This window comes from Oryctolagus cuniculus, chromosome 9 (genome assembly GCF_964237555.1).
Source record: "Oryctolagus cuniculus chromosome 9, mOryCun1.1, whole genome shotgun sequence".
Taxonomy (NCBI): domain Eukaryota; kingdom Metazoa; phylum Chordata; class Mammalia; order Lagomorpha; family Leporidae; genus Oryctolagus; species Oryctolagus cuniculus.
The window spans coordinates 447,246-462,193 of NC_091440.1; the positions used below are offsets into that span (position 1 = coordinate 447,246).

The 14,948-nt window shown below is 60.5% G+C and overlaps 1 protein-coding gene across 1 annotated transcript; it reads left to right on the top strand.

Annotated features, from left to right (window-relative positions):
• Nucleotides 1-3,530: 3,530 nt before the first annotated feature.
• ATP4B (ATPase H+/K+ transporting subunit beta) lies at nucleotides 3,531-10,253 on the top strand (the record flags this gene model as incomplete). The annotated part of the gene is given in 7 exon segments (NM_001082289.1): nucleotides 3,531-3,684; nucleotides 5,410-5,538; nucleotides 6,513-6,626; nucleotides 6,707-6,906; nucleotides 7,650-7,706; nucleotides 8,746-8,847; nucleotides 9,657-10,253. Coding segments are annotated over 7 exon segments (876 nt in total). The 3' UTR covers nucleotides 9,819-10,253.
• Nucleotides 10,254-14,948: the final 4,695 nt, after the last annotated feature.

Here is a 14,948-nt window from a genome sequence, read left to right on the forward strand (position 1 = left end):
TCCCCTTCCCGCGGGGAAGAGTGAGGGACTGGGTCGCTCGGCACCCACCCGCAGCCCTGCCGTTCTAGAGTTTGTGTCCCGGCTGTTGTGGGCATCTGGAGTGAGCCAGTGGATGGAAGTGTTCTCACTCGCTCTCTCTCGCTTTCGCTCTCTCTGTCACTCTGCCTTTTATGTAAATAAATACATCTTTAAACATCTTTCTAAATGAGTTGGGAAATGTTCCCTCGTCCTCCATTGCCTGGATGGCACGGAGGAGAGTGGGCGCTGACTGCGCACCAGGGTTCCCTGGCAGTGTCCAGTGAGGTCAGCGCCGCTGCTGACCGCCCGCTTCTGCCTGCTCACGCTCCCAGACTGCTTTCCCCACTTTCTTTCCCGCAGCCACTCTGTCAGCTGCCAAGAAATCCGCTCCCTTACCCTGCGCTGCAGACCGTCCCCTGAGGAGGTTTTCTGGGCATCGGATTGACAGGCACTGGCGGCAGCGCTCAGAATTGGGGTGCAGCCTCCTTCCAGCCTCGCTGGTGCCTGCGGAGAAATCCGCCGCCGTGCTCCCCGGCTGGCTTCAAGATGACTCTGTCTTTGGTTTTAGAATTGTGTTGTGCAGCTTGGCAGGGATTTGGGTGGGATGACTTCCTGAACTTGTAGGCTTACGTCTGGGCCAGGCCTGGGGGCTCTGAGCGCCTGTTCCCTCCCAGGGCTGCTGTGTGGCAGGCCTCGGGCTCTGCTGCTCCAACTTTCCCGTGTGTCTTCTGCCGGCCCGGGGGCTGCTGTGGGGGGTGTGGGTGCTGACTCAGGGGCTGCTGTGTGGTTTCTGCCGCTGTGCCAGTGCAGCTGCTCAGTGGCCAGGTGACAAATCCAAAGTCTGCAGTGGTGGGGGCTGTGCCTCCAGACCTAGGTCCTCCTCATTGGTGGCCACATCCGGGCTTTTCTTCTGACTGCGTGGAGGAGCAATGCCGAGCCCTCCAGTGTGACTCTGCCTCGTTCTGAAAGTCAGCAGACGGAATCGGTGCGGCAGCCCGCTCGCGCAGCATGTCTGACAGCACCTGCTGCGACTCTGGACCTCACACCTGTGGCTCGGGAGGCTTAGGGCCGTGGCGTGCGGCCTGCTCAGAGCCCATGGGCTGAGACCCGGGGTGCAGTCCATGGTGGGCTTGGAAAGCAGAGATGGCTGGAAGCAAGCGTGCGAGCACAGCCGTCCCAGCATGCTCCAAGCTCCTGGAAGCGGGCTCCCGCGCGCTCGGCTGTGCTGACACAATGACCTCTGGACGGCCGCTGAGGGATCTGGCAGACCTTGGCAGGGGGCAGCTTCCCCTCAGCAGGCTCTGAGAACCAGGGCTCAGGAAACCCACGGACTCCATGGAAACAGGCACCCACTTGTCACGAAGCTGCCCCATGCCCACCCTGCCCTGCTGGAGTCAGACACAGCCCAGGGCGGCTCGGGACCCTGCCCCCACCCAGTGATAACAAGGCCTCCCCTGTGCTGTCAGTGGAGGTCACTGCCACCTGCCCAACAGGGACCAGGAGCCCCCCAGCCCCGACTGCCGCCATGCCCCAGGTGGGGACCTAGGCGTCCACCCCAAGCCACAGCAAGCTACAGCCCCTCCTACGGCTGGAGCGGAGTCAGAGAAAGCAACCGAAACAGGAGGATTAAGTGTTACAAAGGCCACTTTCAATCAAGATTCGCCCCTCTCATGCAGGCCAGGAAGATTTCAAAGTGGATCAAACTGAGACAATGGACACTCCAGCCCAGGGGACAGAGACACCGGGGGACTTGGCCAAGGTCTTATTTTATCTTTTAAAAGTTTAATTATTTTAATCCACATAAAAGGCAGAGTAACAAGGAGAGAGAGAGAGAGGGAGAGGGAGAATGTTTCCATCTGCTGGTTCACCCCCCAAATGCCTGCCGCGCCAGGGCTGGCCCAGGTTAAGGCCAGGTAAAGCCAGGGGCCTGTAACTCCTCTGGGTCTCCCATGTCACAGTGACAGAGACCCAAGCAGTTGAGCCATCAGCGCTGCCTCCCAGGATGCATCAGTGGAAGCGGAGCAGCCAGGATTTTCGCCGGTGCTCTGATGTGGGTTCAGATCCCAAGCAGTGGCTTAACCACGGTGCACCTGTGACTGAGATCCTAAAGCAGCAGCAATAAAAACCCAGTTCCAGGGCGGGCACTGTGGCATAGCAGGTTATGTCTCTGTCTGCGATGCCAGCATCCCCCATGGGCACCAGTTTGAGTCCCAGCTGCTCCACTTCCAACCCAGCTCCCTGCTGATGCACCTGGGAAGGCAGCAGAGGACGGCCCGAGTGCTCGGGCCCCTGCACCCACGTGGGAGACCCAGAGGAAGCTCCGGGCTCCAGGCTTCAGCCTGGCCCTGTCCCAGCTGTTGCAGCCATTTTGGGGATGAACCAGTGGCTAGGATAGTCTCTCTCTCTCTCTCTCTCTCTCTCTCTCTCTCCTGTCTCTGTAACTCTGCCTTTCAAACAAATAGAAAATAAACCTTTTCATAAACTGCACTTATGAATGTGCTTGAGACAAATGAATGGGAAGCCCTGGCAAAGAAATAGAGTTTAAAGACAGATGCTGCTGGCCGGCGCCACGGCTCACTTGGCTGATCCTCCGCCTGTGGCACCGGCACACCGGGTTCTAGTCTCGGTTGGGGTGCCGGATTCTGTCCTGGTTGCTCCTCTTCCAGGCCAGCTCTCTGCTGTGGCCCGGGAGTGCAGTGGAGGATGGCCCAAGTGCTTGGGCCCTGCACCTGCATGGGAGACCAGGAGGAAGCACCTGGCTCTTGGCTTTGGATCAGCCGTAACGGCCATTTTGGGGGTGAACCAATGGAAGGAAGACCTTTCTCTCTGTCTCTCTCTCTCTCACTGTCTAACTCTGCCTGTCAAAATATTAAAAAAAAAAATAGATACTGCAATGAAGAACAAAATAGAGAAGCTTAGTTGCAAAGTACAATATCCAGAATAAAAAGCTCAAAGGATGGCTCAGCGATTGGGTGGAGGGAGCAGGAATGGGGTAAGGGAGACCCCCAGGCACGGGCCCCTCCCAAGGGCATCGCTGTGACCTGCGGTGACCCCACCATGGCACTGCGGCTGCAGGTGGTGCTGGCTCTGGGCCCGTCTCACATGTGCTGTGCAGGCCACGGCCAAGGCCATCCAAGGTCACACGCCCTGTGCACAGTAGATGAGGCAGGCTCCAGCCCAGCGGGTGATGACCTCTGACCCGCACTCCTCACACCTGGAGGAGGGGAGAGAACAGAACTGAGGGGCAAGAGCCACGCAGGAAAGCCCTTCTCTCGGCGTTAACACAGCTGACCGACCGCCAAGGACGTCCAAGGGCAGCGGGCAGGGAGAAGCGGGAGGCTGCCCGCCGCCCAGGGCAGGTGGGGGGCGATAGCAGGGAGGCGCCCGTGTTTGGGGAGCTGATGGCTGCTGCTGATAGCACCGCCTCGAGCCAGCCCTGCAGGCGTCGCCCGCGATGCCTTTGACCGTGGCCAGGGGAGGCTATAAGACCCAGGGGGCCTCCGGCCTCAGTCGGGGTGCAGGGCGGGGGAGCGGCGGCTTCCACAGCAGACACCATGGCCGCCTTGCAGGAGAAGAAGTCGTGCAGCCAGCGCATGGAGGAGTTCCGCCACTACTGCTGGAACCCGGACACGGGGCAGATGCTGGGCCGCACCCTGTCCCGCTGGGGTAGGTGTCAGGGGGCATGGAGGACCCCACCCAGGCCGGCCCCTCCTCCCCTCAACAGGGAACGGGGCTCCGCAGACAACCCCTGGGCCGGGGCCCTGGCTTTCCAGGCCAGTGCTTCACAGCCCCGCTCCTAAAGCTCACGGCTGTTTGCGGGTTTAAAGGTGGGGACAAGCTCTCAGGTCAGGGGACCTGGGGACAAGCCGACGCTTGCTTCACCCTGAGACTCAGCTGCAACCCCGTGGGTCCCTTTTCCTGGGGCACAGCTCAGGCCGGTCTGGCAGCTCGGGGTCCCTCGAGGCCCCCTTGTGGCCGCACAGTGGCCTGCAGAGCACGGGCAGGCCCCTCCTCCCCAGGTGGAAGGCAAAAGGGAGCCCCTGGCCTGGCAGGTGGGGGAGCCTTCAGGCCACCACGGGGCTCCCACACCTGAGCAGGAAACACCCCCACCAGGCCCGTCTTGAAGGGACACAAGGTGCCTGTGAGCCCGGCAGTCACTCCAGACCCGACGACAGGTTAAGTGGAAGCCCCTGTGCTGTGGGGAAGCGAGGGGCGGGAGAGCAGGACACAGTCCCTCTGGCGTCGGGACACACCGGGGCCGGGCTGGTGAAGACACGGCACAGCCACGAGAAGATGCCTGTCTGGGCAGATGCCCACGGCACAGACGCCAGGCCTGGGGAGAGGCTGCGAGGTGTTGCTCGTGCCTGACCTTTGGTGACCACAGCCTGAGGTGGCCTCACTGCGAAGAGGACAGGCCAGGCTCAGAGCCCCCTGGCTGCCCCAGCTGACCGAGGTGTCCCACTGGCACGAATGCCCCACAGCTCGTGGCCTCAAGCCCTGTGGCCCCCCACTCACCCCCCTGCTCTCACCAACTGGATCCCTGGAGAATGATCCACTCAAAAGAGTCCACACTCACGTCCACAGGGCAGGAATCAGTGGGCTGCCCTATTCTAGACTTTTCCCAGGACAAGCACAGAAGTGTCCTCTTCCTTAGGTCATGCAAGTTAACCTCAGACAGGAAGGTGAACTCCGGGCCTGAGCGGGATCCCTCGGGGGGCGGGGGACAACGTGATTCCCACCGGGCCCTGACCCAGGAAGCAGGCGGCACATGGTGGAGCCCTCATACCCCGTCCCAGTCAGCAGACCCACGGGGGTGCCTGGCCCAGGGAGAGGGGTTTCCAGGACCCCATCTCCCTCCCCCACTCCCTCATTTCCACCCATGCAGGGGCGACACCTGCCCCCATCCCTTCCGGCCTTGCCCCCCTGGTCTCTCACAGGACACAGGCACATGGCTGGCCACGGCGTCACACCCGGCTGAGGTCCTGATGTAGACTCTGGGCCCCTCCTGGGACGCCACTGTAGGCAGCAGGTGGCAGTCACCCTGGGCAGCAGCCCCACTTCTCTGCCTGTTTCCCTTCCTGTGGTGGGGAAGCAGGAACTCTGACCCCAGGGCAAAGTGAGCGTGGACAGTGGCCAGCACAGCCGTGACGACAAGGGAATGTTAGTGGAGGTGGAAGAGCCAGCCACCCGGGCACGGGGCGCCCAGGCAGGCAGTCCCGGCACACTGAGGGCACGCGGGAGAACTGCTGAATGGCACGGGCTTCACTCTCGGCCGACAAGAATGTTCTGGAATGAGTCAGAGGTGATGGCCCCGCAGCTTCCTGACTGGACACTTCGGGTGGCTGCAGAGGCAACGGCTGCTGTGGCCTCTGACCCCGCCCCTCCCCACAGTGTGGATCAGCCTCTACTACGTGGCCTTCTACGTGGTGATGACCGGGCTGTTTGCCCTGTGCATCTACGTGCTCATGCAAACCATCGACCCCTACACGCCCGACTACCAGGACCAGCTGAAGTCGCCAGGTAGGTGTGGCCCTCCGAGCCCTCCCCACCCGCCCCCAACCCCGACAGGGACAGAGTTCTTAGGATGACCCCAGCTCCGAGTGACGAAGGCTGACTCAGGCTTTAATCTTCATTCTTAAAACCGAAGGTTCTCGTGACAGACAAAAGGTCTTTATGTCCACTTACTCCATATGCCCATACAATGTGCTCATGGAACATTCCAGAAGGGTTCACAGAACCTGCTCACAGGGCCCAGGCCCAGGGAGACAAGGCCTGGGGCAGAGAGCGCACGCCGTCCCCTGTCTCTCAGAGGACCAGTGAGAGACCGACAGCTGCCCTGTGCACCAGTGAGCAGAGGTGTTAACCAGGCAGACTGTCCACCCACCGCCATCACCTTCCTTATCTGTGGACCGTGGGCCCTGGCTTCCCACGGCAGCTGGGGTGGTGAAGGAAATGCGGAGTCGGTGGGAACGCAGGGACAGAGGGTGGTGCTCAGCCTGGGAGGGCAGAGCTGGGCGAGGGTGAGGGCCCTCAGGCGGGCGGCGCGGTCGTGGTGTCAGAGGCTGCGAGTGGACAGCACTGGCCCCCACCACAGGCACTCTCTGAGCAGCTGTCACCACCAGCACGTCGGGGCCTCTATGCCTACTAACGCCAAAGGCTTCCTAGGTTCAAATTCAAATTCACCTGAGCACCAGCCTCGGGCTCGGGGTCAGCCCCACCTGCAAGAGCCTCGGAGGGGAGGGGCGCCCTCTGACCGCCTGGTGGCCCTGGCGGCCCAGGCCTGCTAAGCAGTGCAGCCCCGCGTGGGGGCCAGGCCCAGGCTTTTCCCTGGCTGTGCAGAGCTCTGGCTGGCGGGCCGGGGTCCCACCCCGTGGTGCTGCTGTCCAGTATCCTCAGGCTGCCGCTCCTGGCATGGCCTGGCCTCCCTCACGTGTGGCCTGCACGTGAAGCTGGAAGAAGCCTCGCGGCAAGGCTGCCCTGCTCTGTACCCCCAGGCGTAACCTTAAGGCCAGACGTGTACGGGGAGAAGGGCCTGGAAATCCACTACAACATCTCTGACAACCGCACCTGGACCAGCCTCACGCACACCCTGCGAAGCTTCCTGGCAGGTAACTCCCGCGGCCCGGCAGCTGCCCCGAGCTGGCCGCACTGGCCAGGGCCGCCCACACTCTGCTGTGCCTGCCCACAGGTTACTCACCCGCAGCCCAGGTGGACAACATCAACTGCACCTCCAAGACCTACTTCTTCCAGGAGAGCTTCGGGGCACCCAACCACACCAAGTTCTCCTGCAAGTTCACGGCGGACATGCTGGAGAACTGCTCCGGCCTCACCGACCCCAGCTTCGGCTTCAAGGAAGGAAAGCCCTGCTTCATCATTAAGATGAACAGGGTGAGCATCGGGGGTGTCTGCATCCAGATGCCGGGGGGCGGGGCCGCCTGACCCCTGCCGCCTCGGCTCAGCACGGACCCGCGTGCTCGGGAACCCAGATGCAAACCCTCCCTGCAGGCGCAGGCACGGCCTCAGCCCTGCGGTCAGCGGGACATGGCTGTGCCCAGCAAGGGGCCTCCAGTGGTGGAGTGAGGGCTGGGAGGGGACTGGGAACCACATAGGGCAGGGGCTTCGAACCTGGGCTCAGGGACCCCCTCATGCACTGGCCATGGATGGCCCCCCAGGGCTGTGACAGGGGCAGGGCAGCAGGGGCTGATGGGAGGCCACTCATCCTGGGAGCAAGGAGAGGACGGCCGGGATGTGGGGGAGGCAGGTGCAGAACCAGCCCTGTACCCAGCCCCAGACTTGGGGTCAGCACTGACCTTTAACCTCAGTGAGGACGACAACAGCCTTGGAGGTGAGTGTGGTCCTGAGGGGGCCAACTGAGGCAAGCCGGCTGGCCTAGGAGGGCCAGAGCTTCTGTGAGGAGCTGCGGGAGAGGACACATGGGCGAAGGGGCAGGCCCGGCCCCACTGCCGCCCTCCTCTGGGCCTGGATGTGCGGGGGGAGGAGGCCCGGCTTTGAGGAGTTGGGAGCTGGGGAGAGGGGCCACGGGCAGCCTGGGGCCTGCTCAGTGGCCGGAGGGCCCCGCCTCTCCTCGGCCGGCGCGCACCGGCAGCCACATGGACACCCTTCCCTTCCAGATTGTCAGGTTCCTGCCCAGCAACAGCACGCCCCCCCGCGTGGACTGCACCTTCCTGGTGAGTGCCGAGCTGGCCGGGGCAGCCTGCCCGGTCCCTCGGGGACGCCCAGGCACACACGCCACGGCCCCCGCCCCCTCGTCCACTAGGGTTTCACAGCAGACGATGGAGGCCAGGCCGAGGCGTTTTCTCAGAAGGCAGGGGCGGCGCTGTGCCAGCCCCTTCAGAGCGCTCGGCTTGGCGGCCACGTGGGAAAGCCACCTCCTCCGGGCGCCTCCGTCCGGTTCCCTTCAGGTGCATCATTCATGAAACACCGCCGACAGCAGGGGTTGCCAGCGGCGTTTGTCTCCGTGAATTCTGGTTTCTTTCTAAACCACCGTTCAATACGACACGAGAAGCCTAAATTTGCTGTCACTATGCCGCGTCTGAGGTTTCTGTGCCCACCGCGGCCTCTGCGAACCGGTGCAAGGGCACAGGGCCCACACACGCCCAGGACGCCTCTAAGCTGCTGTCCCCGCGGCCTCAGGGCGTCCCCTCCTTTCCCCCTTTTTCCGTTATTTTCACCACGCATGTGGGCTGGCGTGCGATTTGAACAGACGCCAAAGCACCCCTCCTAACCAGTGCTCTCATAACGCCAAAGCACCCCTCCTAGCCAGTGCTCTCGTAAGGCAAGTCCGTGCCGCCGCCGCCGACCGGGGCATTCCCACCAGGGAGAGGGGAGAGGCTGGAGCTCCCGAGCCTGCTCACACACGACAGCAGGCACTCGGCTCGCGGCGCGCATCTCCCCACCACCACTCCAGAATGGCGACGCGCAAACCCCCGGCGCCGCCCACGGCAACTCCCACCCCCACGGGACCTCAGCACTGTCTGCAAAGACCGAGTCCAGTGCACGCCAGGCGGGCAGCGAACTATGTGACTGCTTCCCAGCTATGCACAGGGACACGCACACATGCACACACGTGGACATGCACACACAGCACGCATGGGCACACAGGCGCACACACATGCACACACAGCACGCATGGGCACACAGGCACGCGCGCACACACGTGTGCTCACCGGCTGCTCCCTGACTCAGGCCGCCGCCTCTCCTCCCCAGGACATGCCCCACCAGGCCCTCACGCCGCTGCAGGTCGAGTACTACCCCCCCAACGGCACCTTCAGCCTCCACTACTTCCCTTACTACGGAAAGAAAGCGCAGGTACGGCCGTTCCTCCCGCCCCAGAGCAGCTACCGGCCCCCGAAACCAGCAAGGGGCACCAACAACGTCGCCCCTGTGAAAGACAGAGGGTCTCAGCCCTAACCGTGCGACCACCTGGGTGCGCACACCGCCTGAAAACCCCCGCGCCGCGTCCGCCAGGGCTCCCGGGCCCTTCCAGGGCGGCCCCTCCGCACCCTGCGCCCGCCTGCCGCGCCTCGCGCCCGCTGCGCCCTCCGCGCCCTCTCTGCCTCACGCCCTCCGCGCCCCGCATCCTCCGCGCCTCACGCCCTCCGCGCCCCGCATCCTCCGCGCCTCACACCCTCCGCGCCCCGCATCCTCCACGGCTCACGCCCTCCACGCTCTCCGCGCCCTCCCTGCCTCACGCCCGCCCTTGCGCCCTGCTGTAACCCTGCGCGCCTCACGCCAGCCCCCCGGCCCTCCGCGCCCCGCATCCTCTGCGCCTCACGCCCTCCGCGCCCCGCATCCTCTGCGCCTCACGCCCTCCGTGCTCTCTCTGCCTCACGCCTGCCCTCGCGCCCCGCGGTAACCCTGCGCGCCTCACCCCCCCCAGGTCCCGCGCCCTCCCTGCCTCACGCCCTCTGCGCCCCGCATCCTCCCCGCCTCACGCCCTCCGCGCCCGCCCTCGCGCCCCGCGGTAACCCTGCGCGCCTCACGCCTGTCCCCGGCGCCCCGCGCCCTCTGTCTGGCCTTCACACCAGCGGCCCCGGTGGCAGCCTCGTCCACCATCCACGCACGGTGTCTCCGCCGCGCAGCCTCACCTGGTCCCCCCGCCCCGCCTCTCTCCCCAGCCGCACTACAGCAACCCTCTGGTGGCCGCCAAGCTCCTCAACGTGCCCACGAACACGGAGGTCGTGGTCCTCTGCAAGATCCTGGCCGATCACGTGACCTTCGACAACCCGCACGACCCCTACGAGGGGAAAGTGGAGTTCAAGCTCAAGATCCAGAAGTGAGCTCGCGGTCGTGGGTCTCACGGGGGTCCCGCTGGGCCCTGTGGACGCGTTTCTGAGGCCCGCACCAGTGCCCCCCTGGGAGCGCCAGGCAAGCAGCCGCGTGCACAGCGCTTCCATTGGCGTCCGCTGCTTCCCGTGGTGTCCCGTCCCGTGCAGGCGCATCTGTAGTAGGATGGAAAATGCCGGCTAACCCAGCCATGGCAAGGCGGCGACCGCGAGTGCCCAGGGCCCAGAACTGACCCGTCCTTTCCGTGCGGGGAGCACCTTCTTGCTACCATTGGTTTTTCTGACGTCAGTGTGAGCGGCTTCCCAGATGACGCAGGGGCTGTTAGTGTGCTGAGGTGCGGTGACGTGAGACGCCCATGGCAACCCCCACTCACAGCGCAATCCCCGTGTTGTAAAAATAAAACGTGTTAGTTACTCTAGGTAAAACAATCCTGTGTCTCCTCACAAGGAGAAAAGTAACACTGAATCCCTTCTTTTGCAGGGGTCTCCCTGCTAAAGTTCTGATTGGGAGGCAGCAAGCAGCAGACCCCAAGGTGGAGTGGGGTGGCCCCTCGCAGCCTCACAGCCCCGGGGGCTAAGACCTGAGCGCTCACATCTTGTCCTCACTGAGGGGCAACTCCTCCCACGTACGCGGCATTGAGTGCAGTGTAGCCCAGGCCCAGAAGCGCCCAGACCTGGCGCCTGCCCCTCACCTGTGCCAGCCAGCAGAGCTGCAGGGCGGAATGACCGGCACGGGAAATCCAAAAGCCCACACAGAGGAAAATGCACCGAACAGGTCTCCGAGGAAAGAGCAAAAACCTTACAAATGGTTTGCAAGGTTGACTACGTCACCTGGTTTACTGAGCCACCAAGTAGCAAAGACACCACGTCACATACATATTTCCCACTATTTACTGATTACTCCAAAAACAATTCACTCATGTGAAGGCTTGTCTACACCACACAGTGGTCACACACACACACACACACACACACACTACCTTATAAACACACAAGGACTCACCCGTGTGAAGGCCTATCTATACCACACAGTGGTCAGACTCACACACTGTACCTTTTTTTAAGATTTATTTATTTACTTGAAAGAGTTACACACACACAGAGAGAGAGAGAGAGAGAGAGAGAGAGAGAGGTCCTCCATCCAATGGTTCACTCCCCAGTTGGCTGCAATGGCTGAAGTTGCGCGGATCTGAAGCCAGGAGCCAGGAGCTTTTTCCAGGTCTCCCATGCGGGTGCAGGGGCCCAAGGAGTTGCGGGTGCAGGGGCCCAAGGAGTTGGGCCATCTTCTACTGCTTTCCTAGGCCACAGCAGAGAGCTGGATTGGAAGTGGAGCAGCTGGGACTCAAACCGGTGCCCATATGGGATGCTGGCACTGCAGGCAGCAGCTTTACCCACTACACCACAGCGCCGGCCCCACACACTGTACCTTATGAACACACAGGGACTCACCCGTGTGAAGGCTTGTCTGTACCATGCAGTGGGCACACACACTCCACCTTATAAACACACAAGGAGCAGTCCCTGTACAACAAGAGGACATGTGGCAGGCACAGGGTTAAGTCGACGGACTCAAGCCCAAGATGAAGCCAGAAATGAGGGTGTCAGCGGTGGGGCCCCGGGGAGAGGCTCCTGGCTCCGGTGGGGTTGGAGGATCCTGCAAGCCCAGCAGACACACAGCTGAGTCCTCCTGGTCCCCGGGCCCAGCGACGTTACCCTGCGTAGCTGGGATTCCGTGGAAGCGCCAGGAGCCTGCGGCCAGGCACCGCTTCAAAAGCCTGGGTTTATTTTGCTTTTGAGAAGTCATTGGAGACTTTCTGTGATCACAAGTTAAGAAAGAGGCTGCGCCCATGTGTGGCCTCATCAGGGGAGGCGTGAGGAGCTCGGCAAGGCCATGGGGAGAGTCCTGCGGTGCCTACCGGTCCTCGGGCGGTCTGGTCCCCGGCCGCTCGCCGCCGCGGCCCGTGTCAGAACCCCTCCCTGCATCGGGCCGGCCGGTCTGCCGTCCTCGGGCTGTACCTCAGTCTGCTGCTCTGCGCACGGTCATCCAGGTTGCCTCGCCTTTCATCTGCTGCGAACCGCGGTGTCCAGATGTCTCCGTGGCGCGGGTGCATCCACAAGTGCAGCTGCTGAACCACATGGTAACTCCACGTTGGATTTTCCGAGGAGCAGCCACCCTTGTCCTCCAAGCTGCCCGCCCCACGGTGCCGCCGGCAATGCAGGCTTCTCCACACCCCCACCAGGGCCCACTTCTGCCTTCCCAGCCGGCCTGAGGTGGTGTCTGCTCGCTTTGCCGTGTGTTTCCTGGAGGACCAGCAACGCCGAGCACCTCTGCTCAGCGCATGTCCATCCTGAGAAAAGCCCTGGGGAGCCCTGTCCCAGTGCTGACTCGGGTGCGTGGCTCTGCTACTGGGGTTCCAGTGTTCTCTGTGTGTTCTGGGTATTGGCCCACTAGCAGCTCCCGGGGCTGTGGGGTCCTTCCCACTGTGCGGTGTCTGCTGACACACACACGTGTGCCATTTGCCCACGTTCTCTTCTGTGGCCTTGCCTTTGGTGTGCTATCCCAGGATTCATTGCTAGTCGACATCCTGAAGCTTCTGCCCTGTTTTCTTCTAAGAGTTTTATAGCTTTAGGTCTTACATGAAGGCCTCTGGTCCTCGTGAGTCAGTTTCCATGCAGAGTTAGGTGGGTGTCCAACTTCACTCACCTGCGTGAGGACAACCGGTCCTATCCCCACTAAATGGCCCAGGCCCCTTTGTGGAAACTCACGTGACCACACATGCAGGGTTCTCTGGGTCTCATCTATCCCCTGATCTAATACTGTACTGCTTTGGCTACAGTAGTTTTGTAGTAAGTTTTTGTTGTTGTTTTTTACTTATTTTTATCTACTTGAAAGGCAGAGATCTAGTTCACCCCTCAAATGCTTGTAATAGCCAGGACTGGACCAAGCCTAAACCACAAGCCCGGAACTCCATCCGGGTCTCCCATGTGGGTGGAAGGCATTAAGTCCTGAGTTACCTCCTGCCACCTCCCAGTGTGCATTCCCAGGAGGCTGGACCAGAAGCAGGGGCAGGACTTGGTCCCAGGCATTGGGATATGGGATGCAGGAGCCCCGGGCAGCAGCTCAACCACTGTGCCAGACACCCAGCCCGAGTAGGTTTTGAAGTCATAGGGTGAGTCCGCCAGCTTTGCTCTCTTTCAGGATTGTTTTGGACATTCAGGGTCACTTGAGATTCCACATGAAATCAGGGATGCGTTGGTTTTTCTATTTCAAAAAAAAAAAAAAAAAAGTCCCTGAAATTTTGGTAGGGCTTTTTGTCACCTACTGATCATTCCAAAACTATTGGCTCCCAATCCATGACCATGGGTGTGCTTCTACTTTCTGTTTGTTTTGGTGATGTTTTACAGTTTTCACTGTAGAAGTCTCTTAGTTCCACTGGCTAAGCTGACTGCTAAGTACTTTATTACTTTGATGCTACTGTAAGTGGAATTACTTTTTTCTCAGTTTTCATGGTCAGCGCACTGAGAGGCACCATCCCTCTGTTTAATCTGCAGCCTGTGTCCTTGCCTGATTATTAGTTCTTGTCATTTTTAGTGGCTACTGTAGGATTTTCCACCTACAGATCACTATCATGCACAAATGGAGTTTTATTCCTTCTCAAATGTCAGTAACTCTCATTTCCTTTTCCCACCTAATTGCCTTGGTTCGAATTCTGAGCATTGAGTGGAATTAAGTGGCAAAGTGGACTTTGTTGCTTCCACCTGAGCATGGGAGTTTTTCAGGTTTTAATCATACTGAAGCCGTTTCTGCTATTTCTACTTTTTTTTAACCAAAAAAGCGTGAATTTTGTAAAATGCATTCCTAGCTCATGGAGACAATTGTGTGGCTTCCTTCCCTCACACCGTTTGCCCCACTGTCACACGCCGAGCCCTACTTGCTTCCCCAAATCAAGCCCCAGTTGGGCCTGGTGCACAAGCCTTTACACGTGGTTCTATCTTGCTCACCAGTATCTGCCGAGGACTCCGAGTTCACACACGCTGGCCGGCACCTGCAGTCTGTGTGTGGCTCTGCCACCAGGGCAAGGCTGGTGGCACAGAATGGGGTGTGATGTGTCCCCGCCTCTTCAGTCTTCCAGAAAGTCCGAGGATGTGCTGTCCTTTGGCGTGGGGTGGACCCCACCGGGAAGGTCCTTTGTCAGAATTTTCAATGCTGATCCAGTCTCCTCGCCAGTCACAGGTATTTTCTCCTTCTGATTTAGCCTTAGGTTTTCTTCCCAGGGATTTGTCCAGTTCATCTTGGTTTTCAAATGTATTTATGTACTGTTGTTCACAGTATTTTCTCATAGTCTATCTAATTTCTGTAGAATAGGGAGGAACATCCCGTTTTCATGATTTTGGTAGTGAGAGTCTTTTCCCGTAGTGCACCTACCGGATGTGTGTCAGTTTTGTCCCTCTCTTGGTGTTACTGGCACCATCATTTCTCCATTTTCTGTTTCGCTTGTCGCTACCATGATCCTGATTATTTTCTCCCTTCTGCTAGCTTTGGGTTTTGAGCTTGTTCTTGTTCTGGTTCCTGGACTTGGTCACCCCCCCCCCCAGCAATTTTAATTATAAAAATCGTTCCTGATCTCAAAAATGGAAAAAGAAGGGGCAGACGTGTGGCACAGCAGTTAAGGTGCTGCTTGGGGTACCCACACTCCATACTCCACCTCCCATCCCAGCTTCCTAACGCCCACCTGGGAGGCAGCCGCTGACGGCTCAAGGACGTGGGTCTCTGCCACCCATGAGGGAAAACCAGATGGAGTTCCAGACTCCTGGCTTCAGTCTGGCCCAGCCTGGGAGAGAACCAGCGGCTGGAAGCATGGGGGCTCTGTCTCTCTGCCTGCCAAATAAAGACCATTGATTTTATCAATAGAAAAGCTAAGAGTCTGGCAGTGCAGAGACAACAGGAGAGTGCCCGCAGCTGGCCGACAGCCCGGCCCTGCTCGGCGTCCTGAGGGTAAGGCACACAAAGACCGAGCATTGACCCAGGGGCTCTCGCAGAACCAGGGGCATTCAGCACCTTGGAGAGCTCCTCCGAGCCCAGGAGGGCAGCACCACCCCTGGAGGAGCCTGACCAATCTCAGA